This window comes from Sceloporus occidentalis, unplaced genomic scaffold, assembly GCF_023333645.1.
Source record: "Sceloporus occidentalis isolate IW3139 unplaced genomic scaffold, rSceOcc1.0.p SCAF_5, whole genome shotgun sequence".
In the NCBI taxonomy this organism is placed as follows: Eukaryota; Metazoa; Chordata; class Lepidosauria; order Squamata; family Phrynosomatidae; genus Sceloporus; species Sceloporus occidentalis.
In genome coordinates, this window is record NW_028316985.1 from 138,569,322 (window position 1) to 138,584,557 (window position 15,236).

The following is a 15,236-nucleotide window of genomic DNA, read 5'->3' on the forward strand; positions in this document are numbered from 1 at the left end:
CTAGCATTGAGCCAAGCCAGTGAAAGTGGTGTCAAACTGGGTTATTTCTGCAGTGTATTTTGGACCTTTGACTCTGACCTCTACTATTAATCAGAACTTTAGCTTTTAGACTGTGAGAGATTTTCTACTTAGGTTTTGCACAGGATTTGTGATAGAAAAAGCTAACTCCTTTTTGACATCTGTTTTATGCAAATATTAGTGCATATATGGAGAGAGTGGTAAATAAGAGCACAATTCAATAAAGGCTCAGCAGGGGCTTGTGGCAAAGATTCTAACTTGTTTCACCACTGAATTGGTAATCAATGGGAGGATACAGACCTCCCCTTTCCCCAAAGGATCGGGGCCTCAGCGGCCACAGCGGCAGCCACAGAGGCCCCGATCCGAAGCTTCTCCAGGCCTGGTGGAAGCAGCAAAACGCCACTTCCCCATGGCCTGGAAAGGGGTGTCCTTGGGGCTTTATGCCCCAAGGACACCCCAACAGCGGTGGGGAAAGAGAGAAAGGGGCCGCCTGGCCCCTTTCTCTTCCTTATCGCTGGCGTAGCCATTTAAAGGTAAAAGGAGCTCCGTTTCAAGTGCCCTGCAATGACCACAAGCGCCCTGAATCAGCGCATGCATGTCACGCCTGTGCCACGCAGTTTGGCTGTGGTGCGGCTGTGACGTTGGAATGGTGGCACCCATGCAGACAGGGCGCCACCATTTTGACACCGCAGTTATGTGCTAGGGTTGCTGGGCATCTGTAAGTGCCGGTCTGGATACCGCCCATGTTACATTTCAAAAAGTTTACCTTATATTTCTTGTTATAGATAAGATATAAGTAAGATGTCCAAAACATTAGCAGATGCTTAGTTACTATGATATCAGCAAACTAGACCAATTAGCAATACAAGTGTACACATACAAAGCAGTGTAAAGCCAAGAGAAACTCATAATTGTGACCTTGGGACCTTGAAGCAAACACCACTAATGTGACCCAAGGGATTGCTGAGAGGCAGAAATAGGCCCATAAGCACAAAAAAGAGAATCAACGGGCCATTCTCACCCTTCAAGAATCAGACATATTGTTCATCTTAGTATTCAGATGGGGGAAGCAAAATGCTGTTTATGGTGCATTACAGACCGCCGCTTTGTGGCGGTCTGCTGGCGCTGCTGTTTGCTCCGCAGCAGCCAAACTGCGCGACTCCCGCACGGAGCAAAAAAGAAGCTCCAAAATGGAGCTTCTTCCTGCGGCGCAGTTATGATGCCATGAGGCGCCAATGGCACACTCGCGACGTCATAAGTGCCGCGCGACCTGCGGATGCACAGCGTCCGCTACATCAATATGGTGGCGGCCGTGTGGAACGGCTGCCGCCATATTGTACGTATTCACTACATACTAGGGTTACGGGGGTGTGGAAGCACCACCCCTTCCTAACCCTAATACATAGTGAATACATACTTTATGGCGGTTTGTAACCCGCCCCAGGGACTCACTTCCCCTCCACAAACCACTGTTTTGTGGCCTCTCAAAAGGCATGAACTGCCTTCCCACAAGTATACTTCTTCTTAGGTCTGTTATTTGTGTCTTAGCCATTCCCATATATGAAGGTGGTGTCCCTTGGGGTGTGTGTAGAGAGTGTGGATCCAGAAGGAGGTATCACCTGATGAGGTGGTACACCTGGAGGCACTGGCATGGCTACTGGGCTTTCCCAGCAGCCGAATGGATGTTCTGGAGGCCACAGCGTTGCCCCTTCAGTAGTGGGATCTGGAATGGTTGCAACCATAGCAGATCATGAAGGCCTTTGCTGGCTAGATGATAGCAATAGTAATAGCAAATACATTTCTCTACCATTTATCAGTGAACTAGCACCCCCAAGCATATAAGCCAATTGTCCCCAACAGACTGAGTACTCATTTTACAAACCTATGAAAGGATGGAAGGCTGAGTGGACCTTGGAGCCCTGCCTGGGATCAAACTCACAACCTTGTGGCTGCAGTACTGGCATTTAACCACTGTGTCACCAGGGCTTCCTAGGGCTGAGAGGAGGGTAAGTCAGTCCCCCCCCCTCGCACCAGGTGACACCAAGCTCAGGACCACCACTACCTTACTTCAAGCAGTTCCTTTGCTGAAAAGCAATCAAGCCTGACATAATAATGCAGCTAGATCAAAGAGCTTAGAAGCATTTGCTCCCACTATCTGCCTTTCTCTCTTGATCACATATTCATTGATTATATTGGGAGAATAGATGAAATTTCTCCAAATTTAATCTGCTGTTGGAACAATTTAACATTGCTTGCCCAGAGACTAGTCAGTAACTAAATTATGCTAGAGCACACCACTGAGATAGACAATTTCTCCTGCTGCTACTGTAATCATTTATATGCAGTCTGAAATAGCTGCAGTCTTGAGGCAAATATAAATGGTTTATGAAGCATACGAGCTAATATTAATTACAAACCAGCCGAGGTTTTTTTTTAAAAAATGCCTTATAGCTGTGACCTTTAGAAAAAGTTTAGTATATTAGTATATTTTCATCCCTATATAATATGCATTATATACATTGATTAATGAACAAGAACAAAGTATCATGTCTCTAGAATTCTCCTAAGACTGCTCTTTCTTCTATTTGACAATTGCTCAAATAGAATCAAAGGATTAGCAGATCTGTTAACTAGAAGGCATAGTTCAGTCCCTTGAACTGAGATACTCTGCCCAATAACTTTTCAACTTGGTAACTTGAACTTGTCTTCTGAAAAACTGAAGGTGATGAACAAATAGATACCAACCTACTTTTATCTACCAAGAGAATTTGAGCTACAGATGACACTATCCAAGTCACCAGCACTTTAGATGTTAGTTGGTTGACTTAGGAAGTGGTTGGGAGTTCTCCAGAACCTGTCATTACTTATGACCCTCTAAGGCAGGGATGGGAACAGTGGGACTATAACTCCTATACTCTATTACCACTGTACATTATGGCTGGGTCTTTGGGGAACTGAAATTCAAAACATTTGGAGTGTGAAATACAAATATAGAGCGCTGCAAAACATTCAATGTAACCAATTCAGCTATTTTTTCTCTCTTCATCTCCAGAAATTCCATATGATGGAATGTCTGAAGAAAGCAAAGAGAATAGGAAACTTTTCCCAATTCAGCCCCTTCATCTGTTCTGCATTCATATTTGCACTCCTTCCTCACAGAGGGAACTATGAAGATTATCACACTAGGGGCGCAATCCCGCTATGAAATAGAGCTAATTGTTGATCAGTGTAAATGACCCTCGTTCCCATTTGAAACCGGTTCCTGTCACAATGTGATTGATTCCTGTTGTGATAAAGCGAGACAAAGGCAAAAACCCAGATTTTTCCAGACAGTAGTTTCTAAACGGTTCTTTTGAAAAGAATTGATTCCGAAGAGTGTTCAACAAGTGGGAATGACAGATTGGAATCACATCATTCTGGAGGGGAGGGACTAATGGCAGAGGGGTGTTTACCATCCCTCCGCAGTTTTTGGCAGATCCACTATTTCCCCCTCCCCCCCGCTGCCTTTATGCTTGTGGTGCACAATTTCTTTTAAAAAGAATAATAAAATTGATAGAAGATTTGATTCATTGATTTTGCAACTACTTGCAAATTTCTTAATTTCTTTTTAAAAATCCGATCATCCCCCTCTTCCTCCTCCTTTCATCTCCCTGAAATAAAACAGTTGTCAGCATGAGCTTTCCTTTAGTCTACTCCCTCAGATGCACTATATGCACACACACACACACACAAACATACACTTGTCTTCCTCTTCCTCCGCATTTCGTCCTCCCCCCATCGGGGCCCAGCTCCCCCCGCTGGGCCTCACCCCTCCCTAACTTTGTCTCTCCAATGGCTGGCTGGCTGGTGAGCCCCCGCTGTCACCCCTTGGACCCCGAGGTAGCCAATTCTGCCACCTCAGAGCTGCGCCCATTTCACTGCCTCCCTTTCTCCTCAGGTTGTGCTGCTGCTGCTGTCGCTGCTCAGGCTTTGCCTCCTCAAATTCTGCCCCATGCTTGTTTACTTGCTTACTTGCCTGCTCCCCCCCCCACCTGCATCCCTCCATCCTCAGCTGGCAACTCTTCCTCCTCTTGTCTAATCCCCCTCTTCTCTTCCTCCCCACCCAGAGCCCAGGCTGCCACTTAAGTGATGGTTGACATTCATTTTGAAGCAGTGCAAACTAATGGGGATGACAATCGTGGCAAAAAAGAAGCAATTACACTGAATAATGAAAAGATCCGGTTTCATAGTGGGAACAAGGGACATTTTGGAATCAACTACCAACATGGAGTGAAGCCGAATTGCAATCTGGTTTAAAGCGTAAGTGGGATAGGCCCTAGGGCTTACCGTCTGTCAATTGTCCTTGGATCATTGGGCAAGTGTGCGTGTATAAACATCTGGCATGCTTCCTCAGTGCCATAGAATCATCAACTCCCTCTAGCATCATGGAATCAATCAGGGAGAGTGAATTTCCTCTTAACAGAAACTTTGCATTAAGAGGAAATTCACTCTCCCTGAATGATTCCATGACACTACAGGGAGCTGACAATTCCATGATGCTGAGGAAGTGCGCCAGGCTTCATATATGCACACTTCCCCAACAATCCAGGGACGATTGACAGACGGTAAGCCGAGTGTGATAATCTTTTATGACCTGAGAGGGAACTATGAAAGTGTTCTACATATTTCATCTTACAATCATAGAATAATAGAGCTGGAAGAGACCGCAAGGGCCATCCAGTCCAACCCACTGCCGTGCAGGAAATCACAATTAAAGCATCCCCAACAGATGGCCATCCAGGCTCTGTTTAAAGACCTCCAAGGAGAGAGATTCCACTACACTCTGAGGGAGTGTGTTCCACTGTCGGAAAGCCCTTACTGTCAGGAAGTTCTTCCTAATGTTGAGCCTAAGTGACCTAATCAATTCCATAATATTTATTTTGTTAATATGTTCTCACTACTGGGAGAAGGGATACGCACTGTCAAAAAAAAAATCCTACCTTATACACTACCTTAAATGAACAGCTGTTTTCAGTTAACCTAAAGATTAAAAAAATCAGAAAACAGAAAGAACTATGCTCTTTAACAAAATTGCTTGTACATTAATATAAACTGCTCTGAACATCTGGTTTCCCCATAATTACTGATGGGATGCATTAAAAATGCTTTCACCGCAATAGAAATTTATTGATACAGAGAAAAGAGCCACAAATTGCTGTTTAAATGTCTCACAAGCTTTTCTGGGGAAATGAAATTTTGGCAAAGCCCTTGACAGTTTTGCTAGCTAAACTGAAGGCACCTCCCTTGGGCTCCCTTCCTCTCTTATATTCGTGGCTAGAAACTTTGTGCCTGATACATCTTATCTTTCATGACTAAGACTTTATGACAGCTGAAATTAACAGACACTTAAAAACAGCTGCAGCCCATGGGGTAACTACATTTTGCTAAAGTAAGGAGAAAAACTGGGGAGATAGCATAGAGAAAAGGGTAATCACTATAGTTTATCAGTTTTTACAGCTGAAGTGAAGCGAGAGCCTTACGCAGAGAGAGTTTGCTCTATTTGGAAATGTCAAACAGGATTCTAGCCGCCAGGCATGTAGCTATGCGGTTGGAGATTGATAAATTCTATTTCACATTGACCCCCAAATAAGAATTCTTCCCCCTAAAATGAAACTTTAATTCAGTCTCCAAATTTCTAGCACTGCAAAGAGTGAGACAGTAAAAATTATTGACACCCAGCACTTTTATTCTTGCTGTGTTTGCATTCCTTAATATCTTTGCCTGCGTCTTTCCTTTAGGTGCATACAGTGCCATTTCTAAATGTTCATCTGAAATTTTAAGTTACTGAAGTGCTAAAAATGTGGGGACTGAAGTAAAATTTCACTGAGAAGAATTCATAATTGGAGGTAATAGCATAAATTTGGTCCTCCCATAGTTTTGCCTGGTTGGAAGCAGTCTAACCAAGATTTTATCACTGTACCTAACATGGGTCATTCTCTTTCCCCTCTCCCCTTTAATCATTAACTCCTTGACAGTGTGTTGAGGTTTATTGCTACTTTCTCTGTTATTAGTCACATATATGGAACATTATGGCCTAGCTGCTTTTGCTCCATAAAATTGGCAAATTGTTCTTAGTATTTCTAGTATTACCTACTGAAGTAGAATTTATTAGTAAATTGAATTCTATAAATGAATTTGTATTATATTTCATTTGTGTGAGATGAATTGGGAAATTTGTTGATTGGATTAATATATTTCTGGTCTGTTCAACCAACTTAACAGGGTGAGACTGGATTTTCCAATTATAAAAACAATGGGCCCATTTTATAATGTTAGCAAGAAAGTATTTTCATCTGTGACTGTTGTAAAAATGAATATTTTTTATTTTTGTACTTTTGTATTCTGCATAGAAATGTGAAAGAGCTACTGCTAACCTGTGGATATTTCAACCACGGATACCAGTACATGCATCTAATGAAGTAGCTGTTAGTCTGTGAAGGTTCGTGCCACAATAACAGTTTATTATAGCCCCCCCCGCCTCGAATGAATTAGTATGGCTATCCTTCAGAAATTCATTACTGATGTTTCAACTACAACAATGAACAATAATTTCCACAGTGTATATTATTCCAAATGAAGAAGAAAAATAGTGTACCTTTATCGTACTAGTGTGTGCTCCTGGATATTCTTTTTCTTCCAGAGTTGACCAGCGCTGTATAAATTTTGTCACCAAGGGGTCGTCATAGTCCACTATCTGAAATCCTGAAACATTGGCTCCTCCGAATTGTATTTTTGATAAATCTCCATCATTAAATCCCTAGGCATGGGAAACATTGGTCATTTGCTCAATTATCCATCTTTCAATCACACTTCAGAATAGGAGGAACAAGCTTGAATCAACATGCACATTTAACATGCATACTTGAAATGTATAATTTTAAAAAATGTTTCCCTCACACTGGAGACCCTTTCAAACTACACAACTATAATGCTATAATTCCACTTTAATTGGCAAGATTCCATCCTGTCAAATTCTGGGATTTGTAGTTTAGGGCAATGTACTGTATTTAGAATTCTCTTAAGATCCAGCATGGTGTAATGGTATGAAAGTTTTACTAGGACACTGGGAGATGTTTAAATCCCTGTAAAGCCATGGAAATCCATTTGGTGACCTTTGGCATGTTACAGTCTCTGCACCTAAGAGGAAGGTAACCTCCTCTGAAGAAATCGTGCCAAGAAAACTCTATATGAGCATTGTCCTAAGTCAGAGATGGCTTGAAGGCACATAGCGTTTAGAATTCTCAGCCAGAGAGCTCTAGTCTGCCCCAAACTAGAGCAGGATTCCATAGGATGCAGTAATGGCAGTTAAAGTGCATCATGCTATCAAGAGACCTGTGAACACGTAAGAAGGTAGTCAGAATAAATTATACATTTATAAAATGCCCCTCGGAGCCTGGAAAACAACAGAATTGTAAGTTTTTTCCTATTAGGTGTAGCTCACCAGATAGTCCTAAGAAAAAACAGCCAAGTGAGCATAGTATGGGAAGCTGTCTCAATAAGGAGTATCACAGGAGTATTTTTAGACCTACTAGAGATGCTGGCGATTGAACCAGGAATCTTTACATGAAAAGCACATGCTCCACAATATCTACTAGATTTTAAAAACATCTCAGCAGAGTTCTGTTCAACTGTTTCTTATATGTGTGTGTATTGAACAAATACTCAACTTAAAACTTTTTACTTCACACTAGGAACAAACTTAGCACAAACTTATTTCAGTTCATTTTTGTTTCATTTTCTTACATGTAGATTACGCTGTTAATGAACCTACATAGATGCAGATTATATTCAATTTCAAATATGTCTATTGGGTTTGGAGATGGAATCACCACTTCAACAAGGAATTTTCTATGCAGGTGGAGATGTCAAACTCTAGGACACTGTATATTAAAGGTAGAGAAGTTGTGGCTATTCACATGTGGCTGACTGTAATGCCTGTATGCCCTAGCTGGCCAATTGTGACCAATTGTGAAGGATGTTGAGAGATGCAGTCCAACAACATAAGGAAACCCACATACTCCCTCTTCCTGTCCTAATTGTGTGTGTGGGGGGGGGGGATCCCTATTCACTGTACACAGAGAATGGGGAATGGCCTCATTTTCCCTTCTCTCTCTCTCTCTCTCTTTTGTATGTGCATTAGGACACTTTGTGTGTTGGACATGTTGTACATCCTGACATGTTGCACTTCAGGACAAATTGCATATGGGGGCTGTTGCAAAACAGCCATGCTGCTGGCTCCATTTGCGCAACGGTCCCAATACTCTCTCTCTCTCTCTCTCTCTGCTCTCCTCCTGAGAATATCAACCTTGGGCAGTTTTTGATGTAATAATTTCCCAAAAGGATGCCAGCCATTAAGTATATGTGTTAGTATTAAAGTGACTTACCAAATTTGCAATGATGTAGTGGTATCCTTTTACATGTTTGCCAATTGTAATAACCTGGAAGGAAACCATATAATTCATTTTATTTGGGTAAAAAGACAGAGACTATGAAATATGTTTAATAATGAAATAAGGTCAGGATCCAACAGACTACTCCCAGTGGATTCCATTGCTTCCACTAGCAAAATCTAGATTTTCTCCTCCCCTTTCTCCCATGTGCAGCTCATTGTGGCACTGAAAGCAGAGAAAGATTTTAGGGTACCTAGGGTGAAATACAACTGAGAGCTATCACTGATTTTGTCAGAAGCAGTGGAATCCTGCAGAAGGATTCTGGCAACTGATGCAATCCATGTGCAATGCACCTCCTTGGTGTTCACCTATAAAATTCACTTAGTGGATTATCCTCAATATATTCTGGTAGCTTTTTTTCAAATATCACTCATTTGTTGAATTTTTCATTATTTATTTATTTATATCTCTTCCAGGATGACACCCACCTTTCCTTACTATCCGCTTAAAAAAACAATAACAACCCAAGCTGCGTACCTATATAAACATACCCATATCTATATCATAGTTGAGCAAACAGATGGACAGAATTCTAAGATATAGTCATGTTAGTCTGTAGAATCAGTATATAGAAAGATCTTATAGCACCTTTGAGACTAATTGAAAGAAAAAAGTTGTCAGCATGAGCTTCCGTGGATCAAAGTCTACTTCCTCAGTGTCAGTTAGTCTTACAAATGGAAAAAATGATGGAGATATAGCTATTTCAGCTACTACTACTATCAAATATTGTGCAACAAAATGAAAGCAGCACATAACAACATACAAGCTTCTTAAGTAACAGCAAATTATACAATCCCTTGTGGCCCTTTAAAATAAGCACATCTTAACTGTGTTGTGCAAATAAAGGAATTATGGAACCACTTGAGCTTTACTAGAGTTGACATTGCAGATTATAGGCTGGAAGAGGACAGTGCTATAATCTGGGCTCAGGCCCTACCAGCAAGGTGTTCTGTCAGTGAGCAGGTAAAGGAAAATGGGTGGGGGTGGTGGAGTGGCCATAGTTCATAAAGATAATCCCACATTTACTAGGATACTTGCCCAGAAAACAGACCACATCAAGTGTATTTACCTGAGCCTGAAGACGAGTGAGTTTGGGGATTCTGCTAGTATACTGACCACCGCATTGTCTAACAGACTCCCTATCCAAGATGACACAGCTAATATCGGAATTGGTGCTGGAGTCACCCAGACTTTTGGTTCTGGGGAACTTCAACATCCCATTTGAGACCAGTTAATCAAATCTGACAAGTGCAGCTCGGGAGTTCATGGTATCCATGACAAGCATGGGCCTATTGCTGGCCCTACACATTGTGCAGGTCATACCCTCAATGCGGTCTTTAGTACAGAGCAAGCACAGCCATGGGTGGAGGTAATTAATACCACCGCATTGTCATGGATGGACCATTTCCTGGTCAGGGTTGGACTTAAAGCCACTATCTACCCCTACAGGGGTTGATGACCTATTAGAATGGTCCTCCCTCAAAGGCTGATGGATCCTGAAGGATTCCAGAAAACCTTGGAGGCTTTTATGGCTGGCATCACCAATGATTCTGTCAATTCCCTGGTCAATACCTGGAATGATAATCTCACTAGGGCTATCAACATGATTGCTCCCAAGCATCCTTTCTGACCTGCTTCTAATCATAACCAATGGTATATGGAAGACTTTAGGAATATGAGGCAGGAAGGACAATGACTGGAATGCTACTGGTGTAAAACCTGACTCTTATCTGACAAGACATGCCATAGAGAATTTCTTTATTCTTACGGAGTGGCAATACATGCAGCGAAGAAAGTTTTCTTCTCTGCACGTATTGCATCTGTGAATTCTCATCCAGGAGAGCTGTTCAGGGTGGTAAGGGACCTGATTCAGTGGCCCAGCCCCCAGAACCCATTATTAGAGCCTACCACAGCTCACTGTGATGCTTTAAATGACAATTTCACAGATAAAATCTCTCAGATAAGAGCCAACTTGGATGCCAGTATTACTGCAGAGGTTATAGGTGAGGTGTTCAGTGACTCCGTGAATAAGATCATACTGGATCAATTTGAATTTGCTACTACTGGGAATGTGGACAAGCGTCTTCAAAGTGTGAAGAAGACAACTTGTCCTCTCAACCCTTGCCCTTCATGCCTGGTCATCCAAAGAGGAGATGCACTTAGGACTTACCTGAGATATATCATAAATGCAGCTCTTAGGTCCACTTCTGAAAAAGCCCTCCCTAGATCCCTTGGACATGAACAATTACAGACTGGTCTCCCATCTTCCATTTTTAAGCAAGGTGATCGAGAGGGCAGTTGCACTTCAACTCCAAGCAGTCTTGGTTGAAACAGATTATCTGGACCCATTTCAAACTAGCTTCAGTACTGGATACGGAGTCAAGACTGCTGTAGTTGCCTTAGTAGATGATCTTTGCTTAAGTATCTACTGGGGAAATGTGACCCTGCCGGTGCTTTTGGACCTCTCAGCAGCTTTCGATATCATCAACCATGATATCCTTCTGGAATGCCTGAGGGAATTAGGGATCGGGGGCATTGCATTGCAGTGGTTCAACTCCTATCTCTCAAGCAGATTCCAGATGGTGATACTTGGGGACAGCTGCTCCTCTAAAAGGGAGCTTAAATCTGGTGTTCCTCAGGGTGCCATCCTGTCCCCAGTGCTATTCAACATCTACATGAAACCACTGGGAGAGATCATCCGGAGGCATGGGGCAGGGTGCTATCAGTATGCCGATGACACCCAATTATATCTTTCCATGCCCTGGACCTTAGTGACAATTAAGGAAGGCATCTCCCCTCTGAATGAATGTCTTGAGGCAGTAATGGGCTGGATGAGGAAAACAGAGTGAAATTGAATCCAGATAAACTGGAGCTTCTCATTGTCTCAGGTCCTAATCCAGGTATGGAGGTTTGTCAACTTGTCCTGGATGGGGTTACACTTCCCCTGAAGGACTGTGTTTGCAGTTTGGGGGTGCTCCTGGACCCACCACTCCAGATGTCAGCTCAGATAGATGCGACAGCCAGGAGTTCCTTTTATCAGCTTTGACTGATACGCCAACTGCGCCCCTTCCTGGAGCCTGAAGACCTGAAAACTATAGTGCACACGCTGGTAACTTCACGTCTTGACTTTTGTAATGCGCTCTACATAGGGCTACACTTACACAAAGTCCAGAAACTTCAACTACATGTAATTGAAAATATGACAGCCAGAGTGAAAATCTAGAGGTGGCCATATTACACCTATATTAAAGTCTCTTCACTGGCTGCCTATTAATTTTCGGACACAGACTTTTGCATGATTACTGTCACTTGCACTTTCCGGATGAGCCAATATCTGGATAAGCTCAACATTGTATGAAGGTCCTTCCTGCAATCGCATGGGAAAGACAGGATAGGTACAGTCCCTTGTGTGATATTCTCCATTTTCAGTCTACACATTCACTTTCTACTCCTACTCAAAAGCAATCCCGTTTGTTTACTGCTGTGCATGCAAAAATGTGGAGACTTTGTGAAAATCTACAATTGTTTTTGACAATGGCCCCTTTTATCCCATTTTCCCATCACGACTCCTTCTGCTCCACATCCATTGCTGATACTCACAGGACCTTATGGAATGGCATACAATGCAGTACAAGGTATTGAAGCTGGGTATGGGAATCAATGGATTCCCCTTCTCCCTCCTATATGCAATCAGAAATGTCATCCACTCATACAAAACATATTTTACCATCTAAGCAACAGCTGATACAATTTTACACAAATGTTAGGAAGTAGTAGGTTTTTATTTAATCAGCAGGATTTCTGTTTGGTAATTGCTGTTGTTTTCAAATTGTATGAGATAGTACCAGTGGTGGTGGTGGTGGTGGTGGTAGTAGTAGCTATTAATATTGGTATTGATTTGCAATGCTGAAACAAACCAGAGCTTGGAAGAAACACAATACAGGATTAATAATCTGTAAAATGGTAACTGTGGGGTAGTTATTGAGCAGTATGTGCATAGTGTGTGTTGGCATTACCAATATTGTTTACTCAATTACTCCTCAAATCTTATTTAGATAGCTCATTTGGAGGGTGTTTTCTCCATATTTTTGTATTTTACATGTTATTTTAAAAAAAATTAAAGCAAAACATTACTATGAAGAACCATAACTAGTTACTTTTGAGTAAACAGTTATAGGTAACGGGGGGGGGGGGGAATACTTCTTCTCAACTACGTCAAGTAATGGGAGCAAGTTGCTTGTAAAACATAATGTTCCAAGATCTGACTGAAAAACAGATCAATCCTGGTGATAAATAAGTGCTACATCAGTACATTTCACATAAGCTTACATTGTTAGACACTGAAAAATAGAGGGTAGCAAACCTGTTCTACAATGTCGTTGACTTTATCCCGCTCACAGTCGAGAATTACTTGCCTTTCCTTTTTCAACTCCAAATCTTGAAATAATGAGCGGTATGTTTCATCTTTTCTATCATTGTTAATATTCCCCACATTTATAGCAGTCACTTGCCATTTCTTTTCAGCTGCAGTATCCAGAACAGCTTGTAGCGTTGATAAACCTGGAAACAGAAAAGGAGATAATACCAACTCAAACCTAAATATATTAGGATACAGACAAGTCAGTGTTTACATTATCACCATGTATGTCATTGCTCCAGAAATAAATGGTAGCTTTGCCAACAAGGCAAAAGTCTCTCAGCATGCCTGTGCAGTTAAGTGAGGTGGAAGAGGTGAGAGGTGAGGAGAAGAAGGTGAGATGAAGTTCTGGAGTAAGAAAAGCTAGTTGGACTGGGTTTCTTTTAACAGCCTAGGCTGGGGAAGTCAAGGGGTTTTCTGGGCAACTTTCTTCAGAAGGGTTTTGCCATTGTCATCCTCTGAGACTGAGAGGGTGTGACTTGTCCAAGGTCTCCCAGTGGGTTTCATGCACAAGCTGGAAATCACTCTCTGGTCTCCAGAGTTGTAGCCCAACGCTCAAACCACTATGCCAAACTGGCTCTCACTTTACAGCTAGCACCTATAAAACACGAACTAAAGCAATGCATGTCTTGACTCCTTCTGAAATTTCTTTGCAGGAAAAATGTAATCAAGTGCTTATAGCTACATCTATTTGGTTTACATTTTAGATATTTCTTCACAAAGAGATTTTACCATGTTTGAGACAAAGGATTCTACACTACTCTGTGGTATCCTCTCTTGAAAAAGGAGCTGTTGGGAAAAATAATACAATTGTACCGGCTTAATCAAATAAATACATGCAACTGAATCATTTCTTTCCTCTGTGTTTGAGAGGAAGGGCATCACTAGTGGGGTGCAGTCTGCACAAGCTGACACCCTAAAGATGTGCGTAACACCACTGCTCCCCAAACATCCGCCTTTGGGCAGAAATGGGCTGTGGCATTCACCTGCATCCATTTAAAATGCTGGAGAGATGGTGTGAGGGGCTGAGAAGAGAAAGGAGAGGCCCCAGGTTTTTTAAAAAATATTTTTTAAAAAGATGTTTTTACATTAAATTTATCTTTATTATTTTAATTTTTTTTAAAAAACCATCAAATTTTACCAAAATTTTTACTTGAAACAATGTACATATAAATATGTTTAGACTGTGTGTATGATATTGCAATTGAAAGACATAATTGTAATTTTGCTAGTTGCTTATGTCACAACTATTATGTCAGTTATATATGGGAATTACGATTTATGAGTAACATTACTATAAAAATATTACTAAGGATTCTGTATGATTTGGTATGGAAAGACACCACTGGGGAAGTGACATCATGTGTTACCACACCGGGTGACACCAACCCCAGTGATGCCACTGTTTGAGACACAGCACGTTTAAATCCTTCTCCTCTTTTTACCCACACCCTTCCTTTCTCACAACTTAATACACAAATGTCAATAACATAATCTATTCCTTTGTCTTTATTTTCCTATTAACTTACATGGTTACTACACATTACTTTTTTTAAAAAAAAATAGTGTTAAGGGCTGTTGTCCTGTAGCACAAAGCACAACTAAGGAATAAGACCATATATGTCCTTTAACTGTAAAAGTACGTTAAAAAGTAGTTAAGTAATTGCAATTACACTGCAAAAGTGTTGTGATGTTATTCCTCGTTAAGGTATAATCATACTGTAATTTAGTTATGATTTAGTTATTGCAAAAAATTAGTTAATTAAAGTAACACATCATTTGTAATGAGTTACTTTGAAGCTCTGCTGCAGAAAATACTGAGCGAGATGGACGAATGCTCTGATTCAGCAAAAACCTAAATTACTTCAATACGATATCTTCTGCCTTTTTCTCTTTCAATCACATCGGCTCCATATTATTGTCCACAGTTTGGGGTACTACAAGTCATCAATGAATGCAGTAGGTAAATAGGACAGGTAATTACATTTTCCTGGAACAGCAGGTCTATCAGTAAGCTGACTCATCCCATCATTTAACTGAGTTAAATCCTCTACCTTCACCAAACTACTGCATTGCCACTTATTAACATTGAAATCAGTATAAATTTAGACTGAAAGAGCAGGTAACCATACATTAAGCCACCCAGAATAGTAGGTGGGTGAAGATCAATATTGAATTAACCGTCGGATGTTATTGCCATCACAGTTTTCACATGCACATAGAGTGGAGGGTAGCTCCAAGCACCACTGCTTTCTTTCACTTAATTTTTTTTAACTTTCTCTTGAGTGTTTCTTCTTGAATCTTTCTGTTCT

The 15,236-nt window shown here is 41.3% G+C and overlaps 1 protein-coding gene across 7 annotated transcripts in view; it reads right to left on the minus strand.

Annotated features, from left to right (window-relative positions):
• The window catches only part of GRIA2 (glutamate ionotropic receptor AMPA type subunit 2), a 108,750-nt gene that overhangs the window by 29,248 nt on the left and 64,266 nt on the right, over positions 1-15,236 (minus strand). For all 7 annotated transcript variants that reach the window (XM_089525608.1, XM_089525607.1, XM_089525610.1 and 4 more), the window contains exons 4-6: positions 12,871-13,067; positions 8,442-8,495; positions 6,653-6,814 (exon numbers count right to left, since the gene is read on the minus strand). In XM_089525608.1, coding sequence (XP_089381734.1) covers positions 6,653-6,814; positions 8,442-8,495; positions 12,871-13,067 — 413 coding nt within the window. The remainder of the gene's footprint in view (positions 1-6,652; positions 6,815-8,441; positions 8,496-12,870; positions 13,068-15,236) is intronic.